The sequence below is a fragment of the Psammomys obesus genome, unplaced genomic scaffold (assembly GCF_907164565.1).
Source record: "Psammomys obesus unplaced genomic scaffold, mPsaObe1.curated_primary_1811, whole genome shotgun sequence".
Taxonomy (NCBI): domain Eukaryota; kingdom Metazoa; phylum Chordata; class Mammalia; order Rodentia; family Muridae; genus Psammomys; species Psammomys obesus.
This window is the reverse complement of record NW_026585987.1, coordinates 7407972-7430114: the sequence shown is the minus strand read 5'-3', so window position 1 is coordinate 7430114 and position 22143 is coordinate 7407972. Positions and strand designations below refer to the sequence as shown.

The window sequence follows — 22143 nt, the reverse complement described above, 5'->3', positions numbered from 1 at the left end:
TTATAAAAAAAATAATGACTAAGGCTGGTACTGGTATCTCAAAAAAAATGTTGAAATGGTCATACGTACAAAATTAATCAATATGTCTTTATATATATTACCAATACAACCTAGAAGCCCATTAATTCTTTCTTTTTAGATTCATTTATTTTTATTTTATGTGTATCAGTGTTTTTCTTGTAAAGAGGGCACTGGATTTCCTTGAAAATGAGTAACAGAAAGCTGAACTGCCATGTGTGTGCTAGGAACCAAGCAAAGGTCCTCTGCAAGAACACTGAATGTTCTTAATGGCTGAGCCATCTCTCTAGCCCCCACCTCTAAAATTTTAAGTTATTTATTTTTAAACAGATAAATTCTTGGTTCACTATAACGGAATTTCTAGCTTGAAAAGTCAATTTCATGGTGCCCTGATTATTTGGAGAGTAGGTAATATTATTTGGAAAGTAGGTAATACCTTAGCAGTAAAAAAAAAAAAAAAAAAAAAAAAAAAAGCAATTGACCTTGAAGTTCAATACCGAGCCTCACTCATGGAAGGAAAGAACAAGTTGCCCTATGACCTCCACACTCATGCCACAGAGTATATGGACGTCCTCTGACCACACACAAAATAACAAACAAAAAAGGTAATTTAAAAATTAAAAACAAAACAACTACCAAGGTATTTTCCAGGCCATGTGAAAATTATGAAATTGAATAAGTAAACAGCCTTAAGGCATGTAGAATCAATTCCAATGTGAAGATAATTGTTACTAATTCTTTTTTTTTTTTTTTTTTTTTTTTTTGTTACTAATTCTTATTAGTCTAGAAGGAATGTAGATTATAGACCAGGAAACTTAAAGACTAGAGACTGGTCTTAAGAGGACTGTTATCTGTCTATACAGTCAGGCAGTTATTTAGAGGGTCAATAGTAGATGATAAATGCAATGGAAGGCTACCTCTTGATGTTGCTGTAACGGAGAGAAGTTAGTATCACACCAGAAATAATTTGCTGTTCCATCAGTGGAATGAGATACCTTATTAACACAGAGCTCCTAGGAAAGAGGAATGACCAAAGCCTACAGCAATGATACTATAAATGTAACGGCAACTAACCAAACATTGCCACATTCTATTAGTACTGGAAATCATGTTGCTTTTACAATCCTAGGGGACTAAAGCAATGACAAAGAAAACTTTAGTTACCTCTACATTAAATAATGTAAATATTTGACAGAGTGAAGTCACAGTCCATGCTTCTATCAATGCATACATAATTTTGTTTAGAATAACCTGTAACCTCCTTTGGTAATAGATTTTTCTAAGACATAATTTATTTAGCTCTTAGATGATAATCATGAGTTTTCTTTTCAATATGTACTAACTTTGTAATTTACCCTGAAAACTTTAAATTAATTTCACATGCCATATACGAGAAAAATTTTACATTATGTTAGAAAAAAAGTTTTACTTTGCTGAGATACCTTGTCCATTATACCCATGGCTTTAATTTTAGCAGATTCACTCCCAAGTTCATTAAGCTGATGTTTTCCTAAGAGCAGTTCCTGAGGAATTTCATCATCATCACCTGAAAAATCAAGCCAATCAAAAATAGTTATGTTAAAGAAATAGCTAAAACTGCTAAGTTAATGAGCTTTTTAAATAAAATTTTGATCACACACACACACACACACACACACACACACACACACACCTTAAACAGTTTAAGAGGGCGCTGTAAATCTCATATAAGGTATAACTAACAGAGAAACTAGAGTTCTAAAAGGGGAAGACAGGCAGTTATCCTGTCTTTACTACTGTAACAGTGTTGACACTTGTCAATCATGCTCTCTGCCTCAGGGGCTGACCTGGATGAACTAAATCAACAATCTCTCATGCCATCTAGCTTCTCTGTGGGCTCAGCCAGGAGGGTGACTGTTAGAAGATCAGAGAGGAGAGAGAGGTCAGGCTATTTATATCCTCATTCCATCCTTCAAAGTTTTCTCCACTGCACTCATCCAAAAAGTACTGCTTTTTTTAAGGTAGGATATAAGTTTTTCTTATTGAGGGAATTTTAGAGAATTCTTTTAATTCATTTAATTCTTTTGGGGAAAAGGGCAATAAACAGCTCCATGGCTCTTAACCCTTAAGTTCTGGCACTATCTTGCCCAATATTTATAATTACTTTTTTTTGATAATTTATTTAATTTTATTTTATGTGCATTAGTGTGAAGGTGTCAGATCCCTTGGAATTGGCTGTATAGACGTGGCTGCTGGGAATTGAACCTGGGTCCAATTTGGAAGAGAAGACAGTGCTCTTAACCACTGAACCATCTCTCCAGCCCCTTATAATTACTTTTTTTAAAAAAAAAAAAAAAAAAAAATTATCTCTTTGGTAAATAATTCTTCCCCACAATATCCTAATTTGAGTTTCTGTTTTTGTGATTCTAAATTATATAGAAGACAATTTCTTAGCATAGAATTAAAGTTTTTGAAAAGATGAAGCAGATATTCTAAATAATTCGAATAATGATACTTATACTTCTCAAAACTGTAAAAAGTCAATACACCTTTTAAAAGTAACCTCCTATCAAAATATTGGAATCTGTACAGTTGTCACATACACACTAGTTGACACTAGATAGGTCAAGCAATATATTCTTCTTTTTTTTTCTTCTTCTTTTTTCAAGACATGCTTTTTTTCCGGGTAGCCCTGGCCTTCCTAGAACTTGTTCTGTAGATTAGGCTGGCCTCTACCTCAGAGATCTGCCTGCCTCTGCCTCTTAAGTGCTGGGATTAAAGGCATGCACCACCATGCCTGGCTCAATCAAATGTTCTAATAAGTATTTTTAACATATGCTGTTATGTTTACAGATATAATTTTTACATCTTAACAAACTAAATAAATATAACAATAGCTATCCTATGTTTTAGCTGGTGTTCTACTCTACAAATTGGATCCTCTGTTCTTTATACCAAAGGCTCAGGTCATATGTATTTTTATACCTAATATTCTTACATAGTTGACCACTTTAATGAATGAACTGATAAAGTGATTCCTATATCTGCAAGTTTCTCACCGTCTGGGGATACGCAGGAATCACATGCAGAAATACTTCCTTCCTGCTGTGGTGCAGTGTTCTCAGGACTTAAGACAACTTAAGACCAATTTGGAGCCTATGTTTTACAGTAGTTTTAGTTTGATAACATGAACTCACACTAGATTTCAATTTTCTTAATAGTATAGGTTTTAAGACTGTATTTTCTAGAGTAACTTGCAAAAAACTAGCTATAAAGGGATTAAAAAAATCTGTAAATTGATTTTACCAAATGCAGTAAAATCCATATCTTCTAAGTTATCCAAAATATTCTCTATTGAGGCTGTAAATCTCTTAAAAGTTGATGAATCCATCATTTCTGCAAGAGAGAAAAAAATTACGTTCACATTCCAAGTAGGTAAGAAAAGTTGAATATTATAAAAGTTAAACTAAATGTTACCTTCGGGTGTTAGTTTTGGCTCATAAGCTTTCCTTTTCTTTTGTTTTTCTTTTTTCTTCATTTTTCTAGCAACTAAAATAAACAAAAAGAAACACTGAAACTCAAGAATGATAACAAAATATTTCCACTTGTATTCCTAGTTTCTGATCATTAAATGCTTAAACAACAATGACTGTAAATCTAAGTGTATACTTTTATTTTAATTAAAAATTAGATGTAGTTAATTAGCTTATAACATGATACAAATGTTCTTTAAAGTTAGAACCCAACATTGAAATCCACTGGAACTGATGAATTACCCTCACTAAGGCTGGGAGGAGGAGAGTAATCTTCCATATCAGAATCTGACGGACTTCGGTTTCGGTAACGACCACCACCTGAACTCCTCCTTCCTTCATGTGAGTGGCCACTTCTCCTATGATCCCCAGAGCTTCTTCTGTCACGCTCTTCATATTCCCAAGCTTTATCGTCATCTTTTTTATGCCGCTTCCTAGAGGCTAGAAGCAAATCCCCATGACAAATAATTTACCTCACTTTAAAAGACTGTTAAAACTTGTACTTTACAATGAACTACATCTGCATTCGGCTTGTCTATGAAAGTCTGAGCCATTCATCTATCCAGAAGATTAAACTATGGCATAGAGAGGATATCATGAATTTTAGCATTATTCAATCTAAAACTATAGAGATTTTTACATGAAGTCAGCTTGCTAATAAACCAATAGGAAGGTTCTGAGAATTAAAACACAGTGTACATTTCAGTGAAAGGTTTCAGCACATCAGTAAGTATACGTAGAATTCAGATTAATTAAGACTTATAAAACAACCTTTATTTAGAATTTGGTTAAAAAAACAACCACCATTTATATTTTTTGTGGGGAGAAGGGTTTGGGGGAAAATAATCAACTTTTCAGATAGTGTTACAGAATATACGTAACCAAGTTTTCCACCAATTAAGAGCTAAGTTATACTTACAACTTAGCAGTAAATTCCACAGACTGAAAACCTAATATTACAAACCTACAGAGATAGTATATATCAGAACTGCAAACAAGCACAAACTGAGAGAATTCTCTGACAATTAGCGTGCTAAACTCAAGGAAAGCTTCTAAGCTTACGCATTCTCCATAAGCATGTTTATATATATTACCTTCAAACTTCCCCCATCTTCCCAAAGTTTATATGCATTCTGCTAAAATCATCAATACTGACAGGAGCCTCTGTGGCAAACAATTTTATCTGACATATCAACTGATATATTAAGTTGAAAATAATTCTGAGTTTTAGGAAACAGTTAACAGTTCAGTAAGAAAAATGACAGTTCTGCAGTGAAAGCTAGAGGGCAGTGCAAGCGAGAAATATACACTACACTTGTCTTTGGTGTAGGCACCACCAGTTAAAAACAAAGTAGGACTGACATGTCTGTCCTACCTTGAGATTATTAAAACAATATTTAAAATATTTACTGTTATTTTGTATGTGGTATGCATGTATTCGTGTAGCTCAGAAGGCGCTCTGTACAGTCAGTTCTCCCATATACCTTTCATGTGGGTTCTGGAGTTGAACGCAGGTTGCCAGGTTTGTGTGACATGTGCCTTTTCACTGGTAAATCATCTAGCTGGTCCCTCTACCAGTTATTATAGTGACAAGCTGCTGATGACAAAGATAAACTCTCTAGTCCATTTGGTTTTTTAACCCCTCCCTTCCTCTGACTGGCTTCTCTGAATTCTTAAGTATGATCAATACACAAATATTAAGACAAACCTCTTGAACCCACTATGTGGCTTAGATTTAATGATGTCAGTCTGGCTTACACACCCAATTTATATTTGTGTAGCTATCACTACGTGTGGGCAACAAATGTCTAAATCCTGGTAATCTTGCCCCATATGCTGCTATAATTATTCCTACTCATGCTCTGGTTTGTTTCCCGGTACTGAACTCCAGTATGGATAGAACAGGGTATTTGCTCTTAACTTCTTTAGGGCCTGTTTTGTCATAGTAAGAGTTGTTCCTGAAAACAACTGTGCATGAGTGAATATATTAAAATCTTTAACAATTTACTTCATAATTGGGTGTGAATTTGGTTTGGCTATAAAGTATGTGAGGGGAGGCAGGACCTCCTCCTCACATTTATAATTAGGGCACGCTCAAGAACACTGTTTAAGCAACTTGCTTAATTTATTAGAGAGAAAGGGGGAAAGAGATTCACTGAGATGGGTCATGTGTTTTATATAATACCCATTAAACATTCTGCAACATTTCAACAGTTACGGAATTGTCTATCAAATAAGGATTTGTCAAGTAACAAACTTGCTCAGAAGGAAGCATGCTTTCATGTCAAGAATGACACCTTATACTTTTGAACCAAAACTACACAATCTACTTCACTCTTTTTATGTTTTAACTAATTAAAAAACTATATTCAGCCTTCAGTTCTATCACTAGAAATGCTTGATAAATCTTGTGGTTATTAAAAATTGTACAATAAGCTGCACTCATCATTCTTTATAAGCCTTAGAGCATCTTAATGTCCCATTCATTAAACTTTGGGCAGTTTGTGAAATAACTCCACAATGTTTATAACACACTGTTTGTTCCATGAGGTTAGCAGGATTCCAATTTGTTGTCTAGCTTGTAATTTCTCTCTGCTCTAGAGAGAGCACAGAAAGGATAGGACTGGAAATGAGAGATACATAAAGTATGAATTCAGTGTTTTCTACTTCCCCTTTCCGAATTTTAGTGTCCCATCTGACCCCATTTCCTTTATCTTCCACTGCTAACTTTTCCAGGTACCAGTGACCTTATATTTGTACTTTCGTTGTTAAGTTCGACTTTCAAAGATACCCTTTAGCTATTTATTTAAATATTTATTTATTTACAACAAAACTATTCCCTTAAGCCTTAGATTTAATTTCAGTAAACCAATTTGATTAAACTGTTCATGTGGTACTTTTTAATTCTGTACTATGCACAAAATTTTGATTACCATTATAGCAAAATGCCAATTTAGTTCTTTATGTCAACTACCAATTAAACATTTTTCAACACTCAAATCAGTAGACCCTTGTTTTATACTTAACTAGATTGAAATAAAGCAAGTAAGACATTAAACTACTTGGATATTTTTAAAAAATATTCTACAGAAGAAAATCCTTTTTCTTAGCAGAGGTTAAAGCCTAAATTCTCTAATATTAATATTAGCTTTCAATAAACTTGGGCACAGCTATAATGGCATCCATGGTTTTAGAGTGATGCTTTACACTTCCACAAAATGAAACAATATCTCTCATAACAGAAAGAAAAAAAAAGGAATTTTGTCTACATTGATGACAAATGTATGGCTCAACTCTTCTATATTTTACAGTTAGTGGACATTTCTGATTATGTTATCCTTTCATTGTTCAGTAATTTCATAATCTGCACCAACTTAGCAATGCAGGCAGCCACGATCAAGCAACTAGGAATGAAGCGAAATTTATAATGAAGCTGCAAGTAAGGAGTTTAGAAATGATGAAAGAATAGGGGGAAGGAGAAGGAGTAGAGACATGCAAATAAAAGGAACTGAGTTTCGGGCCCAACACACTTCCTTTCTCTTCTTATTTTCCAGAGCTAACCATGTCCTTATATCAGCAAAATGTTTGATTATAATTTAAAAAACTTTAGCCATTTTAATATACTGTATTGTTAATACATCTCATGATAATACAAATTATAACAATCACACATATGTCAGATTATCTTTGTTGTATATTCCAATTTTAAAACTTAAAATTTGTTCAGTATCATAGTCTAGCTGAAGAGCTCACAATTTTAAAAGGATGAGTAAATGAACATTGATTAAAAACTTTGGAGGAGGTGAAGCGCTTCCATCGGCAATATACACTTAAAAATGGCAGCATGCATCTGTCCTTCCTGCCCTTGCTTGTCACACCTCAATCTACAGACACTAGGTGGAAAAGGTAGAACACTGGTGGTCTTCCCACTTCTTTTGGTCATTATGACTAAGTCAGTTGGCACACAAGTGAAGATCTCCCATAGTCTGTTTCCACTGAATGCCGTTTAAGTCAAACAAGGTTGCTGACCCCTCTTGGCTAGGCTCAATTCTCTTGCTCCAGAAGAAGGAAGATAGGGATAAAAGAGAAGAACTTTTTCAGTGGACCAGTAGGAAGACAGGCGAGGTATAGCAAGTCTAGTGCAAAGACAGGTGATCACAGTGTTGTAGAGAGGTAGCTGTGTAGTGAAGAAGCCAGCTCTGGAAAACAGTGAAACAAGGGAGGAATTCCAGGACACAGCTGGGCAAAAAGGAGAAGCCAGGTCCAAACCACACAGATAATTCACAATGTGGCTAAGCCATTCATAATTTAGTGATAGTATGGTTTTAAATATTTCTTTATCTGGCTATCTCCTACGTGTCCTTCCAGACTCAACTCAAGTGTCACCTCTTCCAGTAAGCATTCTCCGAACCCCCACTGATATTGATGCCAATGTGCTCCCACAGCACCCTTCATTGACTATCACATTGTACTACAATTCTTAATTACATATTTCCCCCCCAATAGATTGAGACTGTGAGATAGGGGATCACATTTTTATTTGTATTTTTTTCCAATGCCTAATATATATCAGGAGTCCAGTACAGGTTAATACAATAGACACATAATTTGTGTTTTCTCTTACTAATTACAACTCATCTAAATTTTTTCTTGGTGCCAACTGATCTCATCTTTCATACAATTTTAAAGTATAAAGAAAAAAAACTTGCTATACTAAGTAAGTTATTAAGAATTAAGGTAACTGTGCTCTTGTTAACCCCCAATTTATGTTACACATATTAATCTGCCTTTAATTCCTAAAAACAGTTAAATGATACTTACATTCAAAAGCTTCATCACTATCATTATCTTCATCTGAACTGATTTCAGCATATTTTGGCTTTTCATTAACTGTGCTACGCTTGCGTTTGTTCATTTTCACACGTTCACAAAGTGGCATGGTAGATTCAATTTCTGCCAGGAGTTCAGGGGGCAATTCTTTTAACACTGATTGATCTATACTACCTATTAATGAAAGGCAAGAAAGAAATTTAAATCTGAAGATAAAAACTTTAAACAAATTAGCACTATAAAAACAAATCTTTTTACAATCACAACTGAAATATTAAACCTAAAAATAATAATAAACTTATATATGTATATAATTACAATAATAACTTGAAAAATTGACTTTACTATTATAATAACAAAGATTACTCATATAGTCACTTTTCTAAAAGGTCCTGGCATCTTGTACATGTTAGGCAAGCACTATACCATGAAGTAACATCTAAAGTCTTCACTTGGTCTACAGCAGGCCTCCATAGCCGGACACTAATGCAACTCTTCAGTAAACATAAGACAGAGGACACTTACCACCCCCTAAACGTCCTCTATAATCCTGACAGTTTGACAGTTGTCTGATGTTGGTGGGATAAGAGCTTTATACATCTTTACCTGTTACTGTCTATTTGAGAAGCAAATCAGTACTTTCAGTATTACAAAAAAAAAAAAAAAAAAAAAAAAATTCTTGTAAGGACAAAACAGCAAACACTTAATTAATTAAATGTAACATTAATCTGTAAAGTAGAATAATAGACCAAAATAGTAGACTTAAAATAGTAATTAAATTCAAGTCTATTGTGAAATAGTTTCACTTTCCCATAAAAGAATGACCAAAAAAAAAAAAAAAAAATCTATCAATAAACTATATTAAGAATCATTAACACTCTACCACGTAAACCTAGAGACATAAAGCATTCATGTAGTTTCTATGAAGAAAAAGTTTGTCAGTATTATTTTGGCAGTTTAAAAAATAATGAAGAAATAGCAAACACTATTTTTTCAAGACAATTTATCCTTGATGACTAATAATGGTGACAGACGATTGTACCTAATTTTACATATGTTTGTAAATCTTAGTATGGAAGACTAGAATTAATTACCTTACATGAAAGATTTTACAAAATGGGATCAAATAGTTCCTTACTGGTTTACAGCAGGAAACATTAGCACCTTATAGCCAACATTAACACAAACTCTTGGAACATTCAAATAATAGTTCTTATATAAAAGAAAATATAAATCACGGCAGAAAAATTGATATCAAGATGTATTTCCTAGTTTATGAAGAATCTATGACATTACTTAAGACACAGAATGCAACACCAAATTTGGGAATTGCTGTTTTGAAGGTTTTACGCAGCATTACAAAGGCTCTTCAAGTCCTCTTAGTCTTCTGCTTTGCTACTAACAGATGGCAAGGATTCTGTGTAAGAAATGCAATGTGAATGGCAGGATAAGCAGAAGACTTGACTAGGGACTGAAATTCCCAGTGAGTGCACGGATATGGAGAGTTCATGAATACAAAAGGCTAGCTTCAGAGAAAGAACTGTTGACACACGTTGAAACACCAATTTGAGAAAAATAAAAATAGAAAACTGGGAGAAACACTACTTTTGGCATACAGGCTTGTAAATTGAGCCAAAAATATGTAAGTGAGCTATGTTGGTGAGCCGTCAGTATAATAGGAAAGAGGATTTCTTCATAATTCAGGACACAGGGCAAGGTCTTAATTTAAGGTAACAGAGGGGTACTGCACCAGTGTGTAAAGCTGCCTTAATTCTGCTTAAAAATGCAGGTCTTAAATGCTGTCAGAGTAAACTGTGCAAGTGCGCTCTTTATGATCACATCTAAGCAACAGTCTTGAAAGCAACAGAATTTAGCAATTATGAACTGCTACTGTGCCTTCTTTGTAATTTCCTATTTAAAAATTATTTTTAGGGGCTGGAGAGATGGCTCAGAGGTTAAGAGCACTGGATGCTCTTCCAAAGGTCCTGAGTTCAATTCCCAGCAACCACATGGTGGCTCATAACCATCTATAGTGAGATCTGGTGCCCTCTTCTGGTGTGTTGGTGTATGTGCAGGCAGAACACTGAATTCAGTCAATCAATCAATCAATCTTTAAAAACTTATTTTTATGTAGTGACTGTGAGTGTGTAGGTGCACAAGCAGAAATATGCACACCATAGTGCATGCGTGGAGGTCAGAGGACAACTTCATTCTCTTCTTCCACTACTTGGTTCCTGGGGATTGAACTCAGGTTTTCAGGTTTGGTGTCAAGTACCTTTACCTGCAGTGCCATGTCACCAAGCCCTTATCCAGTAATTTTTAAGTTTTGACTAATAAGCAAGCTGCAAATTTAGTTTTATAGCTGTTTTTGTTCTTTCAAGTAACTACGTAGCTTTGGTTGGCCTGGAGCTTGCTTGCTATGTATATCAGGCTCGTCTCTATTTCATAGAGATCCATCTGCCATTGCTTCCCAAGTGCTAGGATTAAAGGCATGTCGCACCTCACTGGGAAGTTTTATGGTTCTAAGATTATTTTTAATGACTCAGGTTCTCCTTCCAAGTTCCTTATGGATCTATATCGTCTTCTGACCTGTGCTCATTCAGACTCTGCTGAAAGTATAAAAATACAAATACAGCAAATAGTGTTCAAATTCTTTAGAAATTCCATGGTTGAATATTTATTTAATAAAAATGAAAGAGCCACGCTAAACATTTTAGCCACTATAACTTTAAAATGTCCCCCAAAAGCAAGGAAATACAAAGAAAGAGCAGATCACACTGAAAGATAAGACGGTTGGTACTGAAATAGCAATAGTATTTATAGTCATTTACAGAAAAAGTTTGCTGGCCTCCTATCAATATCATATTTTATTTTATTTAAAACAAAACAAAGTGATGCCTATCGTGTTGGTGGAATCAATACAAAATTAATCTGCAAAGTCTGGGTCATTATAAAGTCATCTGTTATTTTTTTGTGGGGAGTTACTGGGCATTGAAACCAGTATCTTGATCATGTCAGGCAGGTGTTCTTGTAAAGTGGCTTACTTAATAAAATAATAAAGACATATACCAAGAAATATGTACCAATTGAAAGATCGTACCAATTGAAAGACACAGGCAAATAATAATAAATAATAATAATAATAATAGTAATAATAATAATTCAGTGTCAGCATTATCTTAGTTTTCATTTTGATCCCAGTATTACAAAGATTTCAATGTTCAGTTGCCAAATTACTACATGAAAAACTGTCAGAACATGTTTTCAGGTAAGTAATTATATAAATAACAACATACTACTCAAGACAGTAAAGTAGGAATTAGGAGTCATATGACCCTTTTTCTACTATGTACATATAATGATAGGAATGAAGAGCAGCAGGAATATCCTAAATATATACTGCTTACAAACAATATATACACAAAGACATTTAAAAATTACATTACATAATTTAGTAAAATTAGATTGGCCACATTTCTGAATACACAGTATAGTTTTTATTACAACATTCAATTGTTCCTTATAACTGTACAAAGCAGAAGAAAACTGGTTTCTCATTTTTCAAAGATGAATATATCAAGCTTTGAAAGGTTAGTATTCAGATTTTGGATTCCACTATTTTCAGTACTATAATTTATAAAATGTGAATTAAAATGAAAACCTCAAAAATTGAAACATTAGAAGCCAGAAAATTTTGGTGAGAAAAGAAGGAAGGCCTATATATATTTAAGATATCTATTTATAGTACCACATCAAGTAAATAGATAGATAGACTCTTTCTATCAAGGTTACATCAAAAAATTTTTTTAGAATAAGAATTTAATATGTTAAAGATCATTTCTTTCATAAATAGAAGTTTTTATGAGAGTTACTTGCTGGCCCTTCCTGTCATCAAATATACAATGGTAATATTACCAGAACTTGGTAAGTTCTAGAATCAGCATGAGACAGACTCTGAGCACCAGTGAGGGATTATTTAGATTAGGTCAGGGATATGTATGTATGTAGATGTGTAGACATGGGACTGACCTGATCGGGTAAGTATGAGGTGGGAAGACCCTTCTGAAGGACTGCTGTGGGCATTCCCAGGACTTGGGTCCTGGACTACATATAAAGGAAAAGGCTAGGCATTCTCTGCTCGTCCCTCCTGAAAGCTGCAATATGACTGGCTGGCTGCTCTAAGTTTGTACTATGTTGACTTGAACTAATCGCTCTTCCCTCTTAAGAAGTTTGCTCAGAGTATTTTATCACAGCAACAGAAGACTAACTAAGACATATGCCTATTTCTTCATGTCTGAGAATTGTAAACTATACTGTGGGGTGACTTAAAATACAAAACGGTTAAGTAGTAAGAACACCTTCAGCAAATGTTCATATCTCTCACTGCAGCACTAAAACTGAGCCTATAACCTCCGGTATCCTAGAGCAAACACCACACAGGGCTCAGTCTCCAGCTCAGTACAGTTATTTAATTTGTATGAAAAAAGTTTCTATTCAACAAATCTCTTTACATTAATAATAACCACTGCATATAATTTGACCAAACATTTCAACAAATAGAAATCATGGGCACAAAATTAAAAACATATTCTTCTAAAAAATCATACTTAGCAAGTAGTTACAAGTGAGAATAACTTCTATAGCATTCTCCCAACACTTTCTAAAGATATCATCAATACTAAAATCTTTATGTGGGATTTTTGAAACATATATTATAAAACTGCTAAAATAAAACAAATTACTGCTGTAGTATTAACAATTCATAGTATTAGTAAAGATCCTTGAGAGTATGATCTATTGTAAAGAACACACAATTGTCTAAAGTTCAAACTATGCTACAAACTCACTCTCAGAAACAAGTCTCCACAGAAAGCTGAGTTCAAAGTACAGCAACTAGATTAGATTGTTAAGAGCTTCAGTAAAAGATATCATTTTAATGGTACCACTCAGTAGTTGAATGACTGCAAAAGATAACAAATATTAAGTACGTCTATAAGAACTGCTATCATCAGGCCACGTGACCCTGATTAAATCATTAGTAGCTGTTAGAACTACTAGATACATTCGAGAGTCCTACCCAGTAACTTAGGTTTTAAAAGACAATCATAGATGGGACAGAGGAGGCAGCTCAGTGGATGCAGCTCTTGCCAAGTAAGTGTGAGGCCATTCTCAGATCTGAGTACTCATGTAAAAGAGCCAGGTGGCTCAACTACCGTATCAGTGCTTGAGAGGCAGGGACAAGTGACTTCTGAGGCAGACTGGCTAGCCAAACTAGTATAATAGGTAAGTGGGTTCCAGGTTCAGTGAGAAACCATGCCTTAGTAAATAAAGTGAAGATCCATTACAGAAGACACCTGATATTAACCTCTGGCACCCACAACCAAAGCACACACACAAGTGTTCTGTGCACATATGTGAACATGCATATGCACCCCCAAATTTAAACAGCACAGGATATTCTTGGAGGCACTAATCAAGTAATGGAGAACAGTATTAATAGTTGGGAGGAAGTTAGAGGGAAGGAGAAAAGAAAAAAAACACATTTTAAAATCTTCCCTTTAAAATCCCTTTTTTAATTTAATATTTTTATTTTGTTTTATATATATATCACATATTTATGTGTACCATGTGCATGCCTAGTGCCTGTGGAGGTCAGAACAGGTCATCAGATCCCCTGGAGCTGGAGTTTATGGATGGTTTTGAGTTACTACGTGAGTACTGGAAACTCAAGTCCTCTGTAGGTGTAGCAGTGCTCTTACCTATGGACCCATTTCCCTAGCCCTCACGTGAAGCTATTCCAAGTCACTTTTGAGTATCTTCTTTTATGTTGGTAATTACTGACATTACACTGCTAAGGATTAAGTGAAGAATGTTAGCTGATCATGTCACTTTTAAAGGATGATGTTTTATTATGTAATATTTTGAAGACATACTGTATATAATCTTCTGATAAAACAAGTGTTTTGGTATTTTACATACTGATATAAACATAAGAGATTAAAACTTTCTCCTCTGTATCACAGGAACGAAAGATAATGTTAAAAGGAAACAGGATAGCATGGAACCTATTGTACAATGACTACAAATCAAAACAAGGCTGAGGAGAAGTGAATATATAAGAATATGAGTAGGTTTCTTTTGTATTACAACAGAAATCAGCAGATGCAGGGCAAAGAAAGTTAATACAAAGTTCAGGAAACAAGAATCTGGAAATTAAGTAGCTCTTGTTATATAGTTTGTAGGAACATAAAAAGGTCAGTATATACTTTTTTGTTGTTCTTGGTTTTTAGAAATAAGGTTTCTCTATGTAGCCCTGACTGCCCTGGAACTTATTCTGTAGACTAGGCTGGCCTCAAACTCACAAATCTGCCTGCCTCTGCTGGGATTAAAGGCGTACACAACCACTGCCTGACTGATCTATACAGAAAAGCTTTTTCTGAACATAATAGTGACATAGTCCAATTCACTTATTAAGCACTTAAGATGCTCTTATTATGCATGATATCTAGATACTAAGGCTACATGCACATATATAACCTTAGTGGTCAAATGTAACAAGTATCAGTTTACATTCAGTATCTTCATATAAAGATTAAATTATGTCAGTAACCTTTATATATTGAAAATTTATTTGCCTAAAGCATATTCAAAGAACTTAGAATTATCCCAAACAATGAGTATTAACTATGTAAACATCCTCCCCTTACCCCTGGCCTCAGTGCTGGGATTCAAAGGTGCACCAGTATTGCTCAGGAAAGTCTTAAAAAAGTTTTATTTCATTATTATTATTACTTGTGTGAGAGGGTTTCTCTGTGTAGCCTTGGTTGTCCTGGACTCGCTTTGTAGACCAGGCTAGACTTCAACTCAAAGAGATCCATCTGCCTCTGCCTCTCCAAATGCTGGGATTACAGGCATGCACCACTGTGCCCAGTTAAGTAAAATATTTTAAGGGTAATTTTATGGCTTTTTCAACAAAGGAAAAGTTACTAAGAATTTTTGTGCTGGGACTGTAAGTGCATCCCAGCAATATTCAAAATAGTTCTTCTTAAGTGCTTTAACTACAAATAATAAGAAAATTCAAAATTGTGTAATTGTGTCAGCTTAGTAGCAGAAATCTAAAATATACTAAAAAATAGACTACCACTAAAAATAGAACAAATGATACGGACTCTGAGATATAGCTCAACACCTGCCAATCTAATATGTTGTCTGGAAATAAATCTGAGGTCTGAAAGATATTTTTTTATAAAACTCTGACGAGGCTTAGGTAGTGGTGCACACCTTTAATCATAGCACTTGGGAGACAGACTGCAAGTAGATCTCTGTGAGGTTGAGGCCAGCCTGGCTTACATGGTGAATTCCAGGACAGTTAGGGCTATATAGTGAGACCATGTCTTAGAAAATAAACAAACAAAATATCCCCGAAACTCTGCTTATTGCAACTGCAGATACATATTCACATATTCCCATATCAACATACATATATTACTCTGTAATAGGTAGTCACCTAGTCTATTTACTAACATGACCATTTCAAGCATACATTTATATTAGTATATGTATAAGAAGAAACATGCATTAAAAAGATGAAAAAAAAACCCATGCAAAATAATATAGTTATTTATTATCAATTTGGCATAGCTCCCATTCTCCTTTTCAGTAAATGCTTCTGAACCTTCTCACTGACCCCATCATAGATTCTTTTTGCTTGTTTTGTGTTTTTGAGACAGGGTCTCACTATGGAGCTAAGGAGTCTTGGCTGTTGTGGAACTCATTCTGTACACCACGTTGGCCTACAGCTCATAGCGACCCTCTTGCCTCTACGAGAGACCATCTCTACAGGACCTCATGGTCTAGCTCTGGCTGGCCAGAAGCTCCCTATGCAAAGCAGGCTGGCCAGCAGCTTGCTTAGACCCTCTGTCCCTGCTGCCCAGGTGCAGAACACTGGGATCACAATGATCACACTACCACATCCACCTCTATACTCTTGTTAATGTTCTTCAGCAGCTGTACAAGACTTTGTTAGAACAGAGCTAAAAAACAAGACAGATGATGGAAGGAAGGGAGAAAAGGTGGTCTAGATCAAGGAAAGAAAACGGGATACCACTTTCCAATTCCTCTATTAAAATGAGAGAACATTATTTCTCAATTTTATATTTTTAGTGTGCGTGTGTGCATGTGAGCACATACACATGCATGTGCCTATGATGTGTGTGTATGCTTGCATGCTTGCCACAGTATTCATGTTAAGAAGGTGAGGAATATTTGTGGACTCGATTCTCTCCTTCCAAATTTATGGAGATTTGGGGACTCAAACACAAGCTAGAGGCTTGTGCATCAAGTGCCTTTATCCTCTGAGTCTTTTCACTGATTTTGTTTATTTGTTTTTGTTTGTTCTGTTTTTGAAACAGGTGCTTGCTATATAGCCCTGGCTATCCTGGAACTCACTGTATAGACCAGGCTGTCCTGGAGCTTATAGAGATCTGTATGACTCTACTTTAGTGCTCGGATTAACGGTGTGCACCACCATGCTCAGCCCCTAAACTATATTCTTTATAAATACAAGCTGTCCCCAAAACTTTCACTGAGAAATATTTAAAGGAAGTCTTCACTTAGCTTGGCATGGTGCTGCTTGCCTTTAATCCTAGCAACTGGGAGACAGAGACAGGCAGATCTCTGAGTTGGAGGCTAGCTTGGTGTACAGAGCGAGTTTCAGGACAGCCAGAACTACAGAGAAACCTTGTTAGGAAAAACAAACAAATAAACAAACAAAAAAAACAAGCAACCAACCAAAACCAAACAAACAGAAAAACCTAAACCAACAACAAACCCTATTAAACAAACAAACTTCATTTAAAAGAAATAATTCTTGTGCCAGTCACATATTCTATACCTCTTTGTATTAAGAAGTAACTGCAGAAAGACACATTCAAATTAAACAATAACCATGACCTTTTAATTTGTAGTTCTGACTGCCCTAACAGAACCTAGAAGTGCACAAATATCAGTGAGTTAGTAAGCAAGCTTTGTATTTGAGAAACAAAACAGAAGTAAAAAAAAAAAAAAAGAGAATCTTTGGTACAAATCAAGTAAAAGTAAAACAGATTAGCCACAAATCACTTTGAATGAAGAGATTTTTGTAATGATAATTTCCTTGGTAAACAAGCTACAACAGTATGATACAAATAGTAATAATTATACCTTAGGTTTTGATTAGACTGCAATGTTACACAGTTGAACTTTCTGTGATGATACAAATTTTCTCTATCTATGCTGAACAATACAGTGGGCAACAGCCACATGTGACTACTAAGAAAAGATTTTAATATTTAATTTATATAAATTTCAACTAAAATAGCCAGAAGTCAATAGCCAATAGTCAGTACCATACTGGACAATAATTCTGGAGTTCATATATTTGTTTGTAAGTATAAAGTTAAGTTTTAAGTGAAGGTCACAAAATGAAAACCTAAAATCATATAAACTTTTGGCTCTACTGCCTTCAGAACTATAATTTATTTAGATTACATCAGAAGAAACACAGGCAAAGCAGGTCTTGCCACATAGCACCATAAAACAAACAAACAAACAAAAAACCCCATACCATATTTTAAACACAGGTATACAAAGGAATACAAGATTGTATTTTATCTTCATAAACTGTAAATATATTATCAACACTTAATTTTAGTCAGGTAATTAGAGAATTTAATTCAGCAACCATGCAAAAACAACACCAACTTCAACTCCACATACAAAAAATTTAAGAAGTAACATCATTCTTTACCTTTTTATATGTTCTAAGTTATAAAATCTATTTTCACAACTGCCTGGCAGAAAACAACCTTTTACATAATTATAAATAATAAAAATTCAAGTGATTTATCAATAATTAAATCATAAAGTCTATAAGGAAACATTGTAAGACAACTAAAATTTATAAACTCGGTCTTGTATACTATATATAATTTTACTGAGACACTAGAGATTAAGTACTTGATAGCAGAGTGTATCTCTATAGTCAGGGTATCTTTTTAGAGCTAAATACGTCTACCACAATCATTTACTTGATTAACACACAATTTTCAGAAATACCTAAAAGAAAGAATACCTAAAAGAGAAAGAATTTCTTTCTATACCAAGACAGAAAAAAAAAAATCATAACTATTATGACTAGTTTAAGTACAGGTAGGAAAAAAAAGTTTACTAAAATTTTTAATATATATTCCTGAAAAAAATTTACTGTTGCTTTATATAAATGTTGCATTGTCATGTATCAGCTTTTTCAATTTTGTAGATTTCCAGTGCTTATATTTAGCAAACATATAGAATACAATGACAGTGGAAGAGTATTCTTACCTTTACTTGACTTTGATGGCTTATTCTTGAGAGACTTAAGGGAACTTCTTGATTTATCCTCTCTATCTTTAATTAGCTTCTGGACATCATCCAGTGATAGTTTTTGCAGAACAACTACAGGCTTAGCTCCTTTGTTTAGATCTTCAACTAATCCCATTTTTTCTACTTTGTCTTTCTGCTCTCCTTTCGTGTCCATTTTCTTAGTTTCCTGAGTAATATTGCCATCTTTATCCCTCTTGATTTTTGGAATGACGAAATTTTTCAGTGCACCAGACCTGCCCCCCAACAAATAGCTTGGAAATTCAGCCTTATTGTCAGTGTGCGCTTTATTACTGTCTACTTTACTTCTGTTACCCTCTGTCCTTTTGTCATCTTTACTATTTGGTGACTTAAAACCAGGTCTTGATTTATGTGTATCTCCTTGTTTTACACGAGGGCTGTCTGGTCTTGATTTTTGTTCCCCAGAAGGTCTATCCCGTGAGTCCCCTGATTCATGCCTGTGTTTTCTTTCTAGCTTTTCAGTTTTTGAACCATCAGATTTAATGTTGTGTTCATTTCTACTAGACGATCTCAATGTTTCTGGTCTTCGAACCCTTGACTGATCCCCCCGATGTCGTTCTGACTCAGCCCTGTCATCTGATTTCTGTTTACTATCGTGGTCACGTCTTAGTGACTCAGATCGCCCATCAGGTCTCTGCTTTAAGGCTTCAGCTCTTTCTGATTTTAAGCGAGGTGAGTCAGATTTGATATCTTGTTTATGTTTAGACACATCAGGTTTTTTCTCTGTTGATGGCTTTCCAGAATCCCTCCTGTTTTCATGCCTATGTTTTGGGGTTTCAGGCCGACCTTCACCCTTTTGCTTTGGAGTTTCAGGCCGGCCTTCACCTTTCTGCTTTGGAGTTTCAGGCCGGCCTTCACCCTTTTGCTTTGGAGTCTCAGGTCGTCCATCACCCTTCTGTTTTGGGGTTTCAGGCCGACCTTCACCCTTTTGCTTTGGAGTTTCAGGCCGGCTTTCAGCTTTCTGCTTTGGGGTTTCAGGTCTTGATTTTGTTGTTTCTGACCTGGTATTATTTTGTTTGTTGTCATTTGGTTTTGTGTCACATAGTTTATTTTCATTCTGTTTAGGCTCAACTACAGTGCTCTCATTTTGTTTGGATTCTGTAGTTTTGTTCTCATTCTGTTTAAGTTCTTCTGTTTGGGTCTCAGTTTTAGTTTCTAATTTACTTTCATTTGACTTTGACTCCACCAGTTGGTTTTCATTTGGTTTAGAGTCTGATAACCTACTTTCATTTTGTTTCATTTCACTTTTTGAGAGCTCAGGATCAGACTTTTTTTTAGGAGTCTCAGGATGGTTTTCTGGTATAGACTTAAGACTTCCAACAATATCTTCCTGAAGAACAGAAATGGATGCATCATTACACTGTTTGGTTTCTTCAGGCTTTTTTATGGAGTCTGAATCCTGAGTTATAGAAGCCTGAGAGTCCACTCTTCCTGCCTGATGAAGATCAATGCTAACCATTAATGCTGGCCTTGACCCATTTCCCGTAGAACCCGTCTCCTGAGAAGCTGGTCTATTACCTCCTGTAGCACCCCCAGCCTCCTGTGGGTAAGAATCTTGTTTCCTTTTTTTCAAAGGCTTATCTGAAATTTAAAGATAAATATTCAATATCAGTAACAGAACAAATTCTTATCTTACTAAAATTTTTTTAATCATAAACTTTTCCAATGTATTGAATATAAATATGAGTACGCAGATATAAAACAGCATTGATGAATATCTTTAAACTAAGATTTGAGGAGATCTGTATGCTTACTGAACTTCAATAATGGAGAATATTAAAAGTAATCAATAGCATTTTTAAGTATGCAAGTATAAGAATACAAATGAATAGAACTTATAATAAACACATGAATTTGTTTATATATAAAAGACCCAAGTTGTTTTATAAGACTAGCTGTAAGTCATATATTTTCATTTAAGATCATATTAACTGTTAAAAGAATTAAGAGTCCTAAATCTGCCAAATACAAGTGGAATCACAATCTTTTACTAAATGCAAAACATAGAAGAGAATAAAAATAAAAAGTAGATCTAATATCACTGAAAAAACATAAATGATGGGAAAGTAACAAAACACTCTGATTTTGCCATTAGATTTTAAAATAGAATTCAAATTTTCCAGGTGTTAACAATGCATGTGGAACTTAAAAGCTAATACAAAATATTTAAAGTAAAATCGAGTAAGAACTCTATATCATGGACATACTCAGAAAGCATGGAAATTTTTTTTTTCTTAGATAAATCTTGTCTTTCTTTTTGTGTGGTTGAGTCAGGGTCTTGTTATATATATTAATCTGGGTTGGAACTTACAGTGTAACCCAGAGTGAACTCTGAACTCTGGATCCGCCTGCCACAATTTCCTGAGCAGAATATTGGTATGTGCTTTACTTTACTTGGATAAATATTGCTTTGACTTCCATGGAAAAAATGTCTTTAGGCTTTTCATTCTAATGGTTTATATTATTACCACTGTGAGGAAGGACGACTACAGTATTCTGAAAATATAATGACACATGTATACTAACACAAATCTACTATTCGATAGACTGTGCAGCACTTTTAGCAGCTATGTATGTCTATGTTTGTTTGATTCTATTTTTAAAATAATTTGTTTAATTTTATGTGCATTGGTGTGAGGGTATCAGACCACCTGGAACTGGAGTTACATAGTTGTGAGCTGCCATGTGAGTGTTGGGAGTTGAACCCAGGTCCTTTGGAAGAGCAGACAGTGCTCTTAACCACTGAGCTGTCTCTTCAGTCCTGTTTGATTCTATTTTTAACTCAGATTTCCTGGTTCACCGCCTATGAACTGAATCTCTAGTTCTTAAGAACACTTAGATAAGTTATAATACATTCTAGATTCTGTTCATTCAACTTGTTTGCCAAACTTTTTGACTGTGTTTTAAGTCATTATTGGTTACTTTAAAAAGAGAATTTGTAGATCCTCTGAATTATCCATCAATGGGATACATTATCATAAGGTTAAAACTTCAAAGTGATAGATGAAATAAAATCCTGAAAATATTTTTAAGTTTGTAATGCTTCGCTTATATATCAATATTATATACCACTGTTTCATTATCAAAGACAGAGGAGCAGCTCATTCTTATTTAAAGTCTAACCAAATGTAATGAAAATGTACTTCAGGGCTGAAGATGGCTCAGTGGTAGAATGCTTGCCTAGAATGTATGAGACAATACATTTCATCTTCATTGTTTTATTCCCATCCCAAATACTTCATATAAGGAATAATCAACCAGTATTACCTCCTATTCTTTAAAATAGTGGTACTGATATTTGGGATGGAAGCATTTCTGATTTTGAGTTTTTCAGATTCAACATATAAACTGTTCTATTATGCAG

General features: G+C 34.6%; 1 protein-coding gene across 2 annotated transcripts in view; it reads right to left on the bottom strand.

Annotated features, from left to right (window-relative positions):
- The window catches only part of Nipbl (NIPBL cohesin loading factor), a 167599-nt gene that overhangs the window by 51119 nt on the left and 94337 nt on the right, over nucleotides 1-22143 (bottom strand). For both annotated transcript variants that reach the window (XM_055601037.1, XM_055601038.1), the window contains exons 10-15: nucleotides 18720-20360; nucleotides 8352-8534; nucleotides 3774-3971; nucleotides 3475-3546; nucleotides 3304-3393; nucleotides 1461-1564 (exon numbers count right to left, since the gene is read on the bottom strand). In XM_055601037.1, coding sequence (XP_055457012.1) covers nucleotides 1461-1564; nucleotides 3304-3393; nucleotides 3475-3546; nucleotides 3774-3971; nucleotides 8352-8534; nucleotides 18720-20360 — 2288 coding nt within the window. The remainder of the gene's footprint in view (nucleotides 1-1460; nucleotides 1565-3303; nucleotides 3394-3474; nucleotides 3547-3773; nucleotides 3972-8351; nucleotides 8535-18719; nucleotides 20361-22143) is intronic.